Genomic DNA, 15,203 nt, shown 5'->3' with positions numbered 1-15,203 from the left:
GGTAACCTGCTTGAGAACCCCTGCTAAAAAGCAGGTTTGCGGAGCGAGCGCTCCAGCAAACTTGCTTTTTAGGATCGTGAGTAGCCGCGCTGCGCCTTTGCGCCATGCTCACTTACGAGTAGACCCCCAGCTGGGAGGTGAAAAGCCACCTCCCAGCTCCGGGGGTCTCCCCAGTATGCCCTGTGTGCTCACGCAGAGCATACTGGGGCTTGCGGGGGCTGCGTGGCCCCCGCTCACCCCACCCCCTGCCGGCTCCGTCACGGAGCTGGCCATCGTGTGGGCGGCCGATGCGGCCGGCAAGGGCTCCCTGCCCGCTCGTGAGCGGGGAGAGTGGGCTTAGCCCGCTCTCCTCGCTCATTGCCCCAAACCGGGTCTCACTGATTGTGAGACCCGGTCCACTGTGGTTTGTTTGGGGGCAACAAAGTGGGATCTGAAACTACGGTGTGAAGCTGGTTTGCAAACCACAGTTTGAACTAACTGTGGTGTGCTGTTGTGTCTGAATTTGCAGATCACTTTAAAAATGCAATTAGGGCCATTGTTCCCTCTCAAGAGGGCTGCTGTGCCATGGGCCAGGAGTGAAGCCAGATCCTGAGCAGATGGGAAACAAAAGTAGATAAGCAGCTCTAAACCATGATTTGCCTGTTGTACGTCTGGAAGCTCAAAAAATGGTGTGGGTCTTAGCTAGGGCTTGCACAAACCATGGTTTTGCTTTACAACATGACCCTGAACCCAACTTTTCATTTTGTCATCTTTCTCTCTTGGTTTCAGTGAAAGCACAGGAGAAATCGTGACCAACAAAGCTCCTCTAGAGACAAATGCCTCAAACAACACCTGCTGTGCTGTCTTCAAGAATATGGTAGGTGCAGCAAGACAAACCTGCTCCCTTAGATTGAAGAGAAAAAGACACTGGGGCTATTCTCACGATCAGCCAAAATTGGGCTAGGAGAGCCTAGCCCAATTTTGGCTGATCGTGTAAACCACCAAGCTCGCAGGCGAGCCCAGTGGCTTACAAGCAGCTAGTCCGCTTTATTAGCCCTCCCCAAAGCCCAGTTTTGCCGAGCAAGTGCTCCATAAACCCGGGCTTTCTGATCGTGAGTAGCCGCACTGCAGCTCCGCGCCGTGGCTACTCACGAGGAGACCCCTGGAGGGGAGGCGAAAAGCCGCCCCCCGGCTCCAGGGGGCTCCCCAGTATGCCCTACGCGCTCGTGCAGGGCATACTGGAGCTTCCAGGGGCCGCGCGGCCCCCGAGCTCCCCAGCCCCTGCCAGCTCCATCACAGAGCCGGCAATCATGTGGGCGGCCGATCCGGCCACCCAGGGCTCCCTCCCTGCTCGGCTTAGCCCGCTCTCCCCGCACACTCTCAAGAACCGGGTCTCACTGATCGTGAGACCCAGCTCAGAGGCTCTCCACACAAGCAGTGTGGAGAGCCTACAAGAGTTCTGTGGGGAGAGCGGGTTTGGCCCACTCTCCCCACAGACGATCGGACGGCTAGCCCTGAGTGGCCAGAGCAGCCGCCCACACAATTACTGGCTCTTTCATGGAGCTGGTAGGGGAGGTGGGGATTGGGGGCCGATCAGGGAGAGGCCCCCAGAAGTCCAGTATGCCCCACGCAAGTGCATGGGGCATTCTGGGCAGACCCCTGTGCCAGGAGGGTTGTTGCAGCCTCCTGCAGGGGGTCTTCTCGTGGGTCGCTGGAGTGCAGAGTTGCGCTGTTGTGACTCACGATCGAAAAAATAGGGTTAGCCGAGTGCGTGCTCTGCCAAGCTCGTTTAAGGGGAGGGGAACTTAGGGAGGTTTGCTGCTGGGAGCTGTGTGGCTCCTGTTGCAGCACACAACCAGGGAAAACCAGGCTAGGCTCCCTTAGCCCAGTTTCTGCTGGTCGTAGGAATAGCCCCAAAGCCTCATGGGTGGGTAGGAGGGGAATCAACCAGCCGAAGAAGTAGGATGGCTTGTAAGCTGGAATAAAGTTGTGTGGGTGACGGTGTTCCCTGTGACTGGGATTCCCAGATGTTGTTGACCACAACTCCCATAATCCCCAGCCAACGGCCATTGCAGCTGGGGTTGAGGGGAATTGTGATCAGTGACATCTGCAAATCGCTGTTACAGTGTACACTGGTGGGTGGTGCTGGACTGAGACACTTATTCCACTGGGATTTGTTTGTTTTGTACACACATTCCATCTTCCTTCAGAAAGCTCAAAACAGTTTACATGAATCTCTGGGGCGAGCTTCCACCTGGGCTGAGATGTGCTTAGCTTTGTATGTGTAACAGTATCATGTGCCCTCAAACAATGACCTTGGGTGATATGACATAAGTCAGCACCACTTAAGACTTTAGATTGGTCTGCACATGCAGCCAGATGGATGGTGGAGTCCTAAGCTGGTAGAGTGGACTGTACTGCTTTAAACTGCCAGTGGGGCGGGTGCCATCTCTGAATTCTCTTCCACTTAAAACAAACAAACAACCTAACTCCTTGCAAGAAGAAAACTAGTACAGCACAGAGAAAGGTTCTAGCTCAGCTTCCATGGTGGTGGTTGTTCAGAATATTCATTCAGTTTATGGCAGAAATCTGTAATCTGAGTTCATTATTGGCCTTTGGGAGAGCCCTTAAGACCTATCTGTTTGGCCTGGCCTTCCAGGCTTTTTAAACTGTTTTTAAACTGTAAAGGTTTAGCCTGGTTTTCCAGGGTTTTTAAAACTGTTTTAATTGTTTTAATAATGATTCTATGTCATTTTTACAGTTTTTGATTTTAACAGTTAATTGATTTTAGTTTTGTTTTAATGTAAACCGCCCTGAGCCATTTTTGGAAGGGCAGTATAGAAATCAAATTTTAATACTACTACTACTACTACTACTACTAATAATAATAATAATAATAATAATAATAATAATAATAATTCTGAGATGATATCTATGACAGCAACAACATTGACAATAAAATTCAGCCATCCCAGGTCCTTGGGAAGGACTCGATGTCTGGATAAAACAAACCAGTCAATAACACCTGTCTGACTGTGTAAACAAGATAATAATAAAAAATATGTTGCTTTTCAACCAAACAAGTTATCAAAGTGGTTTACACAGCAAAAGAGAGAGAAGGGGAGAGAAGATGATTCCCTGTCCCAAAGGAGTTCACAATCTATAAAAGATACAAGGGAGACACCAGAAACAGACCGGGTGGTCCTTTCATAAGGCAAGGTGAGACGGTTGGCTCAGGAGGCAGATTATTGGGATAACAGCAAGGCAACCCCTGCTGCCACCATGACAATGGCCGGTTGGGTTCATAATGAAGAAGACATTCTCTTAAATGTTAAAAGATGCCTCTTTGCCTACTTATCAGTTTTTTACTTGCAGGGAGTTAATGAGGCCATTCACACAAAGGGGCAAAATCGGGCTAGCCTGATTTTGCCCCATCATATTAACCACTGGGCTCAGCTGCGAGCCCGGTGGTTCCTAGGTGGGTAACCTGCCTAAGTACCCCTCCCCTTAGCCTGGGTTTGCAGAGCGATAGCTCCGCAAAACCGGGCTATCTGGTCATGAGCAGCCGCGGCGTGGCTCTGTGCCGTGGCTACTCACGAGTAGACCCCTGGAGGGGAGGCGAAAAGCCGCCTCCTGGCTCTGGGGGTCTCCCCAGTATGCCCTGCGTGTTCGCACAGGGCATACTGGGGCTTCTGGGGGCCGCGCGGCGCCCGAGCTCCCCAGCCCCTGCCAGCTCCGTCACAGAGCCAGCAATCATGTGGGCGGCTGATCCGGCCACCCAGGGCTCCCTCCCCGCTCACCCGAAGAAACCAGGTCTCACGGATCGTGAGACCCGGCTCGTTGGTTTTCAACATAAGGATGCGGAACATTCAGAAATGTGGTTTTCTACCTGTAGCTTCTACCACCTGATACTTCTACATGTGTAGATATAGAGGCTGATCTCCCTGCAGATCCTGACGCTTCCCGGTCACCTAACCCTCCTAAATGACACGGCTGTTAAACAAGGTTAAGAATGAGCTCACATCCTTAACACAGCTGCTGTGTATCGTGTGTCTTTCGGGCTGATTTTAGCCCAAAGAGACACAGAGGCGGGCACACAGAGAGCTTGTCTGATGGAGGAACCCCCCAATGTATCACACATGAGATTCCTGGAGGCCGGAACAACAAGTTCCAGCCCTGGATCCCTCCACCCAGCTCCATGCCTCACGGAGCAGAGCTGCTCATGTGGGAACACGGAGCACACTCCCACCACCAAGCCATGGATCGTCTGTGGGGAAGATAATCTCTTTGGAGCCTTCCCCACCCATTGCCCACCCGCTCTCAGTGATCGTGAGAATCGCCTCATGGTCTCTCTTTCCTGGAGTGAGTTTGGAGATGGTGATCATCTGGACCATAGTAGCTCTGTGATTCTAAGACAGCAAGAAAGCTATGTGGTCAGAAAAGAATAGCAAGGAGCTGAGGTTTGGAGCAGAATTTCCCAAGCAGAAGTGAAAGTTGCTGGCTTTGTCCCCAGCGGTTGTGAAACAGTCCCTATCACAATGAGTGTTTTCCCCCCCTTCTTCCTTCAGCTCCTAAAGAAGATCAAGCGTTGTGACCGCAAGAGCACAGAGTCTGTGACTGAAGAGAAATGTGCTATTCTCTTCCATACCAATGTCAACCTTGGCCCCAACAAAACCACCTTCCACCTGCAGGTGAGTGCTGATCTGATCGTTCTCATGAGAGAACTTCTGTCTCAAACTTGGGGGCTCCGCCTCCCCCACCACCCCCACAAATGGGAACCATTTCGTCAATGTTTCAGAGGGAGTAGAGAAGTTCGACAAAGGGTTCAGGAGTGGGTGTCCCTCAAAACCTTCCTCCAAGCAAAGGGAATAAATGCAGTAACCCTGCTTGTGCAGTGCCTTAATAGCGTCGGGGCTGCCTTCCAGATCTGCAGCAGCCCCGACATGGTGCACAGCAGCTCCGTATTGCCAATCATGCAAACTGCCCTATAAAAAATAGGCTCTATATTTTTAAAAATGATGCTGTTACCCGCTCCACATGTGAAAGGGCTGGGAGTGGACTCTAGCGGCAAATGAAGTAACGAACTGTTTCCTGTTCTTCCCTTTCTACAACCTCTGCTCCAGGCTCTGTCGCTGCCAGTTGTGGTGATTGTCCATGGCAACCAGGACAACAATGCCAAGGCCACCATCTTATGGGACAATGCCTTTTCTGAGCCTGTAAGCTGAAATGTGTTTGTTCCGTTGCATAGGGAGCTCACTGGTGGCTGTGGGACAAGGTTCCGCTGGCGGCTCCCCTCTTCATTGATTTCATTGGCCGGGGGCATGGCTCAAACTCTGCCCCCTGCATCCATGTCAGGTGCAGGGGGCGTGGCCTGTGCCAGGACGGGGCTATTTAGCCCTGTTTCAAAGTTTCCCCTCCCCAGTCAGCGGTTCATTGATTCAATGAACCGGTGACTGGGGTGGGGAGACTTGGGGACAGGGCTGAATGGCCCCATCCAGGCACTGAGCAATGCATGCCCCCTGCGTCCAATGTGGATGCAGGGGGCGTGACCACTGGGAATCCTTCTCAGCCAGTGTTTCATTGAAATGCTGGCTGGCTCGGTTTCCCCCACTTTCTGCCTTGCTAAGAGTGAGGCAGCAGGGAAAGTCCTGAGCCAGCCAGCTTCTCAATGAAATGGGAAGGAGAAGGGAAGGAGAGGTGTGCCTTGCACTTCTGGTGAGCTTGCCCGCTGGGTGCCGGAGGGTCAGGAGTGGAGGAGTGCACTGGGCAAGGGGGTGCTTTGGCTGCTACCCCAGACCTTGGTGGCTGACCCTCGCCCCGCCCCTGCTCCATTGTTTCCATGCCCCACTGTTTGTTCATGTTTCTTTTAGTGCTATTTATGTGCATGAGGCTTTACAAATCACCAGAGGGCACGTCATTGTCTTAAGAGATTTGCAATCTGTAATTCAACATGGGAAGGCAACAAAGGAAGGGGAGGGAGGCAGCGGTAGACAGAAAGAACATGCAAGTATTACACTTAGGCTTAGTTGCAGGGCTGCACAACTTCAGCCGATAAGCCCTCCAGCCGTTGTTGGACTCCCATTATCCCTGACTATTGACCATTGTGGCTGGGGGTGATGGGAGTTGTAGTCCAACAACAGTTGGAGGGCTAAAGTTGTGCAGCCCTGCAGAAGAGGAGGGCAGTAGGGGGGGTTTGCCAAAGGCTCCATGGAAAAAGTGGATTTTGATTTAAAGGAGGCATTGTCTTCTTGGAGGCAATTCCAGGCATAAGGGGGAGAGGACAGAATTGTTTGAGAGAACAGGAGAGCTTTGGATGGCTAAGGCGGGTGGAACTGGGCGAGCAAAGGTCACTGGCAGAGATATGAGAGTGGAGAGTGAATGGGAAGGAGAGCAAGCCCTTGAAGGGCTTTGGAGGCAAACTTGAGGAGTTTGTGCAGAATCTGGAGTGGGCAGGATGCCAGTGTTGGGATTTAAGGATTGCATCACATCTCCAGGGTGACAAGAGGGGTGAATGACTTTGGCAGCAGAACAGAGATGTAGCTATGAGGGTGGAAGTGTCTCTGGGGCAAAGAAGGTGTTGGGGTGCTAGTTGCTAGAAGCAAAGTTAAACCGTATAGTCCAACTGGGCTTGTAGAACAAGAAGACACTCAAGCACACGGTTTTTGCTGAATGCCAAGATTTCATGGCAATAGAAAGTGTGTATGTTTTTGGTGGGTGTAGGGCAGAGTTGCTCTGCTTTGGCCCTCCAGCTGTTTTTGGACAACAGCTTCCATAATCCCCAACCACAGTGGCCAATAGTTAGGGATTATGGGAGTTGTAGGCCAACATCTGCAGGAGGGCTGAAGTTGAGCAGCCCTGGTATAGGGCTAGGATCCAAACAAGTCCTGAGTCCCACACCCATGATGTGGGAGCCCCCCGCAGTGCTACTCCTTTCCTTGCTGCTGGAATAATGCAAGGAGCCCTGGCCCCCTACTGTGGCTGCTCCCAGCGTCATAATTCTCCCCGTTTCTGGTTCTTGGCAGAACCGCCTTGGCATGGAGAGGTGCCATGGTGTGGTCGTCTTCCATATGGTTCAGGGCTTCTCACATTATTCCACTGGTGTGGTACTGCTGCAGCTTCCAGGCTGATATTGTAACAAGAGAATCTAGCCCTATCTCCACATGTGCAAACTGTGTGAAGCATATTGGCTGGGCAGGGAAGAATTGTGAGGCAGGACTTTTCAGACTGGGCTATTGCCGCCTTGCTGCCACTTAGTGTCAGGCAGCCATTGGGGCAGGGGTAGGCTGGGAGAAAGCATAGACGTGCAGCCCTGCTGCCCCCTGTCATATTCCATGGGTGCGATTACTGCGATATGCAGCTGTATCTCTCTGGCCCGTTCCAGGGTCGTATCCCCTTCGTGGTGACTGAGCGTGTCTCCTGGAAGATGATGTGTGAAACTCTCAACCAGAAGTTCATGGCTGAGGTGCAGACCACTAATGGCCTCTGCGAGGAGCACTACTACTTCTTGGCGCAGAAGATCTTTGGGGACAGTGGCGCTGCTCGCGAGGACTTCGAGAACCGCAGCGTGACATGGGCCCAGTTCAATAAGGTCACTCAGTGGGTTTAAAAGAAGGGTGGGGGTGGCAGCGAGCTGGATTGACCTGGCATCCTGACCCTTACTCTTTTTCCTTGGCGCTTACAGGAGATCCTTCCTGGCAGAGGATTCACATTCTGGCAGTGGTTTGAGGGAGTTCTCGACCTCACGAAGAGATGCTTGAAAGATTACTGGTCTGATGGGTAAGGGAATAATAGCTCATATATCCAAGTGGGATCACAGAAAGAGGCTCTGGGTACCTCTTATTCTGTTGTAACAGATGCTCCCAAAACAAGAGAGTGTGTGTGTATATGTGAAAACAGTGGTTGACATGATGGGGCAAATTATTCAAAGTAGTCCCATTGAAATTAAAAGAAGAAGTTAGGTATTGCCTAACTTGTCCTTTAAATTTCAATGGGACTGCTCTGGGTAATTTTCCTTGTCATGTCAGTGGGGGGACGTTTTGCAGGGGTGGAGGGGGGAAATACAACAAAAACTTTAGCAGTTGTCTATTTTGAAGGAGTGCTGTCTATATTGCCAGTGTAAAAGGTTACGTATTTCTGTAAAGAATCAACAGGATATTTTATCACAAGAGATGTGCTGCAGTACAGGTATCGTACAAAGCACAACTGAAGCTTCCCATAGCTGTATACCAGCCATGATAATTCTAGATGATACTGTTAAGAAGCTTTTTTGATATATCAAAATATATTTTAAGAATTAAGAAGAAGTTTTCACCATTGTCATTTTTAAAAACATGTGTACACTCTTTGTACATGCTCTGAGGACCCAGAGTGGGTTCTGCCTACATTGTGTGTGCATACCGTCTTGATCCAAATAGAAGACAATTCTGAATTTAAGACAAACCCCGCTCCTTCAATTTCGAATATCAAATAACTTGGGCGGGGGGGGGGGGACCTAGTCTTGCATTTTAATTTTATTTATTTATTTATTTATTTTTGCATTTATATACCGCCTTTCATTAAAAAGATAACCCCAAGGCGGTTTCATTCAGATAAATAGGGTATCAACAGTCCCTAGAACAAACAGTATTAGCACAGTAAAGTCAAACAGGAAGGAAAGAAGGAAATGTATCATTAACAGGAACAGGATTGGCACATGTGATATACAAATATGTGCTCCCTAACCTCTGTAGAGCCAACTAATGGCACAGTGGGGAAACAACTTGCCTAGGGAGCAAGAGGCTGTCAGTTCAAATCCCCGCTGGTATGTTTCCCAGACTATGGGGAACACCCATATCGGGCAGCAGTGATATGGAAGGTGCTGAAAGGCATCATCTCCGGAGGCGTATCTAGGGAAAATAGCGCCTAGGGCAAGCACTGAAAGTGCGCCCCTGTCCAAACATCTGACACCCATCTTTCAGATAACTTTGCCATAATATCAGCTCAAAAATACAAGTTCAGACACTTTCAGGAGAAACAGGTTGTAAGCAACACACACATGCATACACACCTACCAGGAGTGTAGCGGGACAGCTGGCAGCCTGTGTACGGCCGCCACCGCGTGGCCCCGCTGACCCTGCCCCTGCATCTGACATCAGATGCAGGGGCTAGCCCCGCCCCCTGCTAGCCACGCCCCCGCATCTGACGTCAGACATGGGGGCGTGGTCTGGCCGAATGGAGCCTGGAGGCTCTGTTCGGCCGAGAGAGACTCAGTTACTCATTAACTGCTGAAGGGGCCGCACAGCCCCTCCGGCAGTTAAATGAAGACTGGCACTGCTTTCGCAGCACAGCCCAGGAGCGGCTCTTCCCTGCAGGAAAGAGCCGCTCCTGAGCTGCGTTGCGGTCAGCGCCAGTCTTTTCGCTCCTGAAGGGGCCATGCGGCCCCTTCAGGAGCTGCTTAGGCTGGCGCTGCATTCGCAGCGCTCAACCAGGAGTGGCTCTTCCCTGCTTTTGCAGGGAAGAGCCGCTCCTGGCTGGTGTTTGTTTAGCTCCCGAAGTGGCCGCACGGGCCCCGCTCGGGAGCTAAACTACCGCCCCCACATCTGACGTCAGACGCGGGGGGAGTGTCGGGGCCACTCTTGCAGCCCCTGATTGGTCACCAGCCCGGGTTCTTTGAACCCGTTGGCCCAATGGTGGCTCTGCCCCTGACACATACAACCACACATGTGGCACATATGTGCCAGTCGCCTTCCCAAGGAAAGGCAGCATATCCATGTGCTGGGCATGCCGCAACAGAGCTAAGCAGTGAAAGCTCTCTTTAGCAAATGCTCTGCCACCTCAGCACACTTCACTACAGGTTGCTGCCTCCAAGAAATTCAGGGATAGGGATGTGCACGGACTGGTCCGGAGGCCATTCTAAAGGCCTCTGGACCGGTCCGGACACGGGGTGGTTCGGTTTGGGAAGATGGGGTGGGGGGTTCCAATAAGGATGGGGGGGGGCTTTACTTACCCCTCCCAATAATGGCGCCGTATTTTCTTGAGCAATCGGGCGGCAGGATACCTCCCTGCCACCCGCTTCATTCCCCTCTTGGCTCCTTAAGTATTAAGAATCGGGTGGCAGGATACCTCCCTGCCGCCCCCTTCAAAACAGCCCGTTTGCAATGGAGCACTGGGGAGAAGGGGGCGGCAGGGGGCTTGGGGGCGGCAGGGGTCTTGATGGGGGCAGCCGCCAGCCGAGCGGGGTTTTGAAGGGGGCGGCAGGGAGGTATCCTGACGCCCGATTCTTAATACTTAAGGAGCCAAGCGGGGAATGAAGCAGGCGGCAGGGAGGTATTCTGCCACCCGATTGCTCAAGAAAATACGGCGCCGTTGTTGGGAGGGGTAAATAAAGCCCCCCCCTTATTGGAACCCCCCACCCCAGTGCCGGACCGCAGCTCCACGGTTCCGTGCACACCCCTATTCAGGGATGGGTTTTTTCTCTCCAAACAGCTTTTGCCTTAAAGGAAGATGGTTATAATGGGAAATCCTAGGGTCCCCAAACAATCTGAAATTATCCAGCAGCCTGATCAGGAAGAAGGTGGAAGTTGCAACTAGCCACAGAACAGCAAAACAGTGTGATATTTGAATCAGAAAAAAGTTTGTGTGTGAGACAGAAAGAATTTATAACAATAATCTACCCTGTACCACTGTCACCAGTTTTCTGTCTCTGCCACACTGCAAAGGTTTGGTAAAAGGTTGCCCCTGCCCCATCCCCTCAAGTTCCTGGGTCTAAAGGTAAAAACAAAACAAAAAAACTCAATTCCATTCCCTATTTGTCACTGTGACAGATACTAAGGTAGTAAGAGCATATGGGCTGTGATAATGAGTACCCAGAATGTTGGGGGCAATATGCTAAATCATTGTAAACCGCTTAGAGAGCTCCAGCTATAGAGCGGTATATAAATGTAAGTGCTATTGCTGTTGCTATTGGATGGAGGACACCAGCCACCTTCATAGCATTACAACCCTTTCAAAAGTGAGCTCTCCCATGAATGAACCAAGTAGGCACACAAATATGGTGCCTTGGAGAAGTTACACCTCCCTTGTTCAGTACAGAGGCAGGCAACAGGCAGACTGGACAGTAAACTTTATGTCTAGTTTATCAATTGCACTAGTCAATCAGAATCACAGCATGACTATTCAATGTGTCTTTTAAAAACAATTGTGTTAAAAGTAAAAAGGGAGTTGCACTGATTTTTAAAAAAAAGACATTCTAAGATATAACTTTTTTTAGAAGCCAAGGAAACTTGAGGAAATCTACTTGAGATGCGCACAGGCAATAAAAACCCGAGTACAACTCAGCTAAATTGAAGGGAATAATTTGCAGCATGTTAACCACTTATTTCAAAAGACAAGCCATTTCACAGTATGGTAAGACTGCACAACACAGGGATGGCAATACATTGCAAATGCAACATTTCTGGATGTGAATTCTTACAACAGATTTTTTTTTAAGCACCACACAAGTTAAAGGCAGGTACTTTCCAAGTTTGGAATCCCACAAACCTTATAATCAGGTTGCTTTACAGATATGCAGATAAAGATAGAGCTGTGTATAGAGAATTAAACAGCATGCAAATGAATATTTCCATTTTATTCCGTGCCTCTCCCCACCACCCTTCAGTTTTGCCAGCTTACAAGGTAGTAAACCAATATTGTCTTTTTAAGAGATGTTTTATCCACTTTCTTTTGTGTCATTTATATCTGTTTTTTAAATGCTAGGGTCCCTTGTCAACAACTTTGCATTCTTCTGACTCCCTAGATCACGGAAAAATCTAGACTTGGGTCTCGCAGAGGCCATTTGAGCATGTGTGGTGGCCATTTTTGTTTTCAGCAACCTTTTTTTAATTTAAAAAATGGCCGCCACACATGCTTAAATTGTCCCTGTGAGGTCTTAGGCCTTGCCAGGCCTCACAGAGGCCTTTTGAGCATGTGCAGCGACCTCCAAAATGGCCTTGTAGGCTTGAACAGACCTGAAAACCAGCCCCAGACAGGCTGCAGCAGTGATCTAAGAGGCCGGCGGGGGGAGGGGGAACCTTTGCAGACCCCGCCTCACGGCCTTTAGGAAGCCCCCCGAAGGGGCTAAAGGTTAATTTTTTTTAAATTTTTTTTTAAATTCCGCGAATTGGCACTGATGCCCCCCCACAGTGGTGCCTAGGGCACGTGCCCTAGCTGCCCTCCCTAGTTTCGCCTATGAATACTGTGCAGGAGATGGCAATGGTGAACCCCTCCTGTATTCTACCAAAGAAATCCACATGGCTCTGTGGTCACCAGGAGTCGACACTAACTTGATGGCACAATCTTTCCTTTCCTTTAACCTCTGTAGTTGGTGAAGTAGTTGCTGCTATTTGGGAGGCAATTATGACCTGAAGGTGGATTTGCACCTGTGTAACATGCCAAAAGTCCACAGTGCAAGGTGCCCTGGCCGGCATGGCATTCCTACAAGTGTTATTGATGATGGGTATTTATTCATTTACATTTGTATACTGCCCAAAACTTGCATCTTTGGGCAGTTTACAATAAAACAATACAAATTAAAACACAATTAAAATGACAACACACTAAAATAATGTAAAATTTAACACAATGTAAAAAAACTATTAAAAACTGTACATCTAATTTAATTAAAAGCCTGGGTGAACAAATGTGTCTTAACTGCCTTTTAAAAAGTTCTCAGAGATGGGGAGGCTCTTATTTCAGCAGGGAGCACATTCCAAAGCCTCAGGGCAGCAACAGAGAAAGCCTGTCCCTGAGAAGCTAGCAGATGCACCACTGTTTCTGAGGTCATTTATCTCAAGAAACGGACGCAGCTGGCATATCAGCCGTAGCTGATAGAAAGCCCCTCTGGTCACCGTCTCAACCTGAGGCACCGGGGAGAGGTTTAGATCTAGAAGAACCCCCAGACTGCATACATGTTCCTTCTGGGGAAGTATGACTGCATCCAGAACAGGCAGATCAAATTCATCTCCAGATTTCTGACCCCACACAATAAATAAAAGTAAAAAGGTAAAGTTGAACTGTCGAGATGGTTTCAACTCCTGGCAACCACAGAACCATGTGGTTTTCTTTGGTAGAATACATCTCCCACACAGTATGAGATGATGCCTTTAAGCATCTTCCTATATCGCTGCTGCCCAATATAGTTTCCCATAGTCTGGGAAACATACCAACGGGGATGCGAACCGGCAACCTCTTGCTCGCTAGGTAAGTTATTTCCCAGCTGTGCCATTAGGTAGCTTCCATACAATAAATACCTACATCTTCTCTGGATTCAGTCTCGGTTTATTATCCCTCATCCAATCCATCACTGCCTCCAGGCAGGCATTTAGGGAGGTTATGCCTTATCCCGATGATATTGACATGGAGAAATAGAATTAGGTCTTATCAGCATACTGATAACACCCTGCACCAAATCTCCTGATGACCTCTTCCAGCAGTTTCATGTAGATGTTAAACAATATTGGAGACAATACGGAGTTAACTTATATCTGTGTATGCATACATACAAAAGACCCTGTGTATTTTAGTATGTTAAATATGTGCGTGAGTCCAACTTTAGGCAAAAGAAAGACTATATCTTCCCCAGGCTGTGTGTGGGCCTGTAGCATGCCTCCAAGATCCCATCTAAAGCACTGGAGGCCCGTACAACTATGTATTGTTGATTGTACTGTAATTGTATCTTTCTTAAGAATGCAGAGAAAGTATTTGAATCTCAACTTGATCATGTATATGCTCAGAGTACTTATTGCGCAAAGTTCCATGATCCTTTCCTCCACTTGTTTTTTTAACCCAGAGCAGTCTGGGCAGATGGTGCATGAGTGGAAGAAGGATGGGTGGGAAGAGGCTCTTCAACCCTTTCTCCTCTGGCTGTTTTTGGCTCAAAAATCTCTCTTCCCAAGCTGCTTCTTCACTTGCAGGGGAAGATATGTGGACTCAGTATTTTCCCTTCTGCCCGTGAAAAAGCATTTGGGGTGTGTGTGTGTGATTTTTTGAGCTGGAAATTGTCCAGAGGGGAAAATGTTAAGCAGCCTCTTTTGGGTCACTGTCGGTCGGCTGATATCTGCAGCCTATCCAGTCTACTTTGGATTAAAGAAAACACAAACAAAACCCATGACATGTACAGAGGAAAGAATCACAGATAGCCACATAACACATAGTTTGAGCCTCAGTTAATGGCACCATGCTGACCCTCAAAGAGCCTGAGCTTTCAGCTGCTTCTCTTCCAGTTATATAAATAGTATAGCGCCAGGGATGCAGATTTTTTTTCAGTGATAAATATCAATCCATGAGCATTCCACTGATGTTTTGTTGTTTTGTCTTTGACTGCCCCACCTAGACTTATCATGGGCTTCATCAGCAAGCAGTACGTGTACAGTTACCTGATCAACGAACCGGTCGGCACGTTCCTGCTTCGCTTCAGTGACTCTGAGATTGGTGGCATCAGTATTGCCTATGTCACTCGCTTCCAGGATGGTACGACTTTTTGTAGAATGGCTGGGTTGGTTCCCCATTCCCTTCCCAATAGCAGTAGGATAAGAGCCTCTAGCCCCATCCGGGGTGACATTTCCTTTGTTTATCTCTTCACTATTTCAAGCAGTGCTGAAAAAACTAGCCTTCTCCTTTCACAGTCCCAATGCAGGCAGGGATTGGTAGAGAAGAAGCACTAGCCTCTTTGCCCCTTGGTCTGATGGGTCAGAGGACTGACAACATTCTAGCTTTCTTCCAGCTTTCAGTTGTCAGCGTTGTTGTGATCATGTCACCCATCGTTTTACGAGTGCTTCTGTACAGGTCCTTCTGCCCCAAAATGTAGATCCATATGGGTATAGACAGTCTTAAGATAAACTGGTCCCCCAGACCATTGGTATTTGGTCTTCCCCATGGTAAGGGATGAAAATGTACGCTCAGGACAGTAGACACGTGTTTCCACTCAGGGCTCACCCGCTGCTTTCTTCTTGTGCTTCCTTCTACTTACTCGGCCTAGGTTCCTCTCAGGTGGAAAACATCCAGCCCTTCACAGCAAAGCAACTGAGTATTCGTTCCCTTGCTGACTGTGTTCTCGATCTGTCCCAGCTTGAGCTCCTGTATCCTCGCAGGCCCAAATATGAAGCTTTTGGGAGCCAAGGTGAGTCCCATCTATATCTCCTATGATTGCCTTTTTTCCAAGTATATGTTCTCTAGATTTTGACTATATGAAACTGCCTTATCTTGAG

At 49.2% G+C, this 15,203-nt stretch overlaps 1 protein-coding gene across 4 annotated transcripts in view; it reads left to right on the top strand.

Annotated features, from left to right (window-relative positions):
• The window catches only part of STAT6 (signal transducer and activator of transcription 6), a 177,949-nt gene that overhangs the window by 147,193 nt on the left and 15,553 nt on the right, over positions 1–15,203 (top strand). For all 4 annotated transcript variants that reach the window (XM_053294032.1, XM_053294030.1, XM_053294033.1 and 1 more), the window contains exons 10-16: positions 769–856; positions 4,548–4,670; positions 5,103–5,195; positions 7,361–7,567; positions 7,661–7,755; positions 14,330–14,466; positions 14,975–15,115. In XM_053294032.1, the coding sequence (XP_053150007.1) occupies positions 769–856; positions 4,548–4,670; positions 5,103–5,195; positions 7,361–7,567; positions 7,661–7,755; positions 14,330–14,466; positions 14,975–15,115 (884 nt within the window). The remainder of the gene's footprint in view (positions 1–768; positions 857–4,547; positions 4,671–5,102; positions 5,196–7,360; positions 7,568–7,660; positions 7,756–14,329; positions 14,467–14,974; positions 15,116–15,203) is intronic.

Source organism: Hemicordylus capensis, chromosome 2, assembly GCF_027244095.1.
Source record: "Hemicordylus capensis ecotype Gifberg chromosome 2, rHemCap1.1.pri, whole genome shotgun sequence".
In the NCBI taxonomy this organism is placed as follows: Eukaryota; Metazoa; Chordata; class Lepidosauria; order Squamata; family Cordylidae; genus Hemicordylus; species Hemicordylus capensis.
Note: the sequence above shows the minus strand (reverse complement) of the source record. Positions and strands in the feature narration are given on the sequence as shown.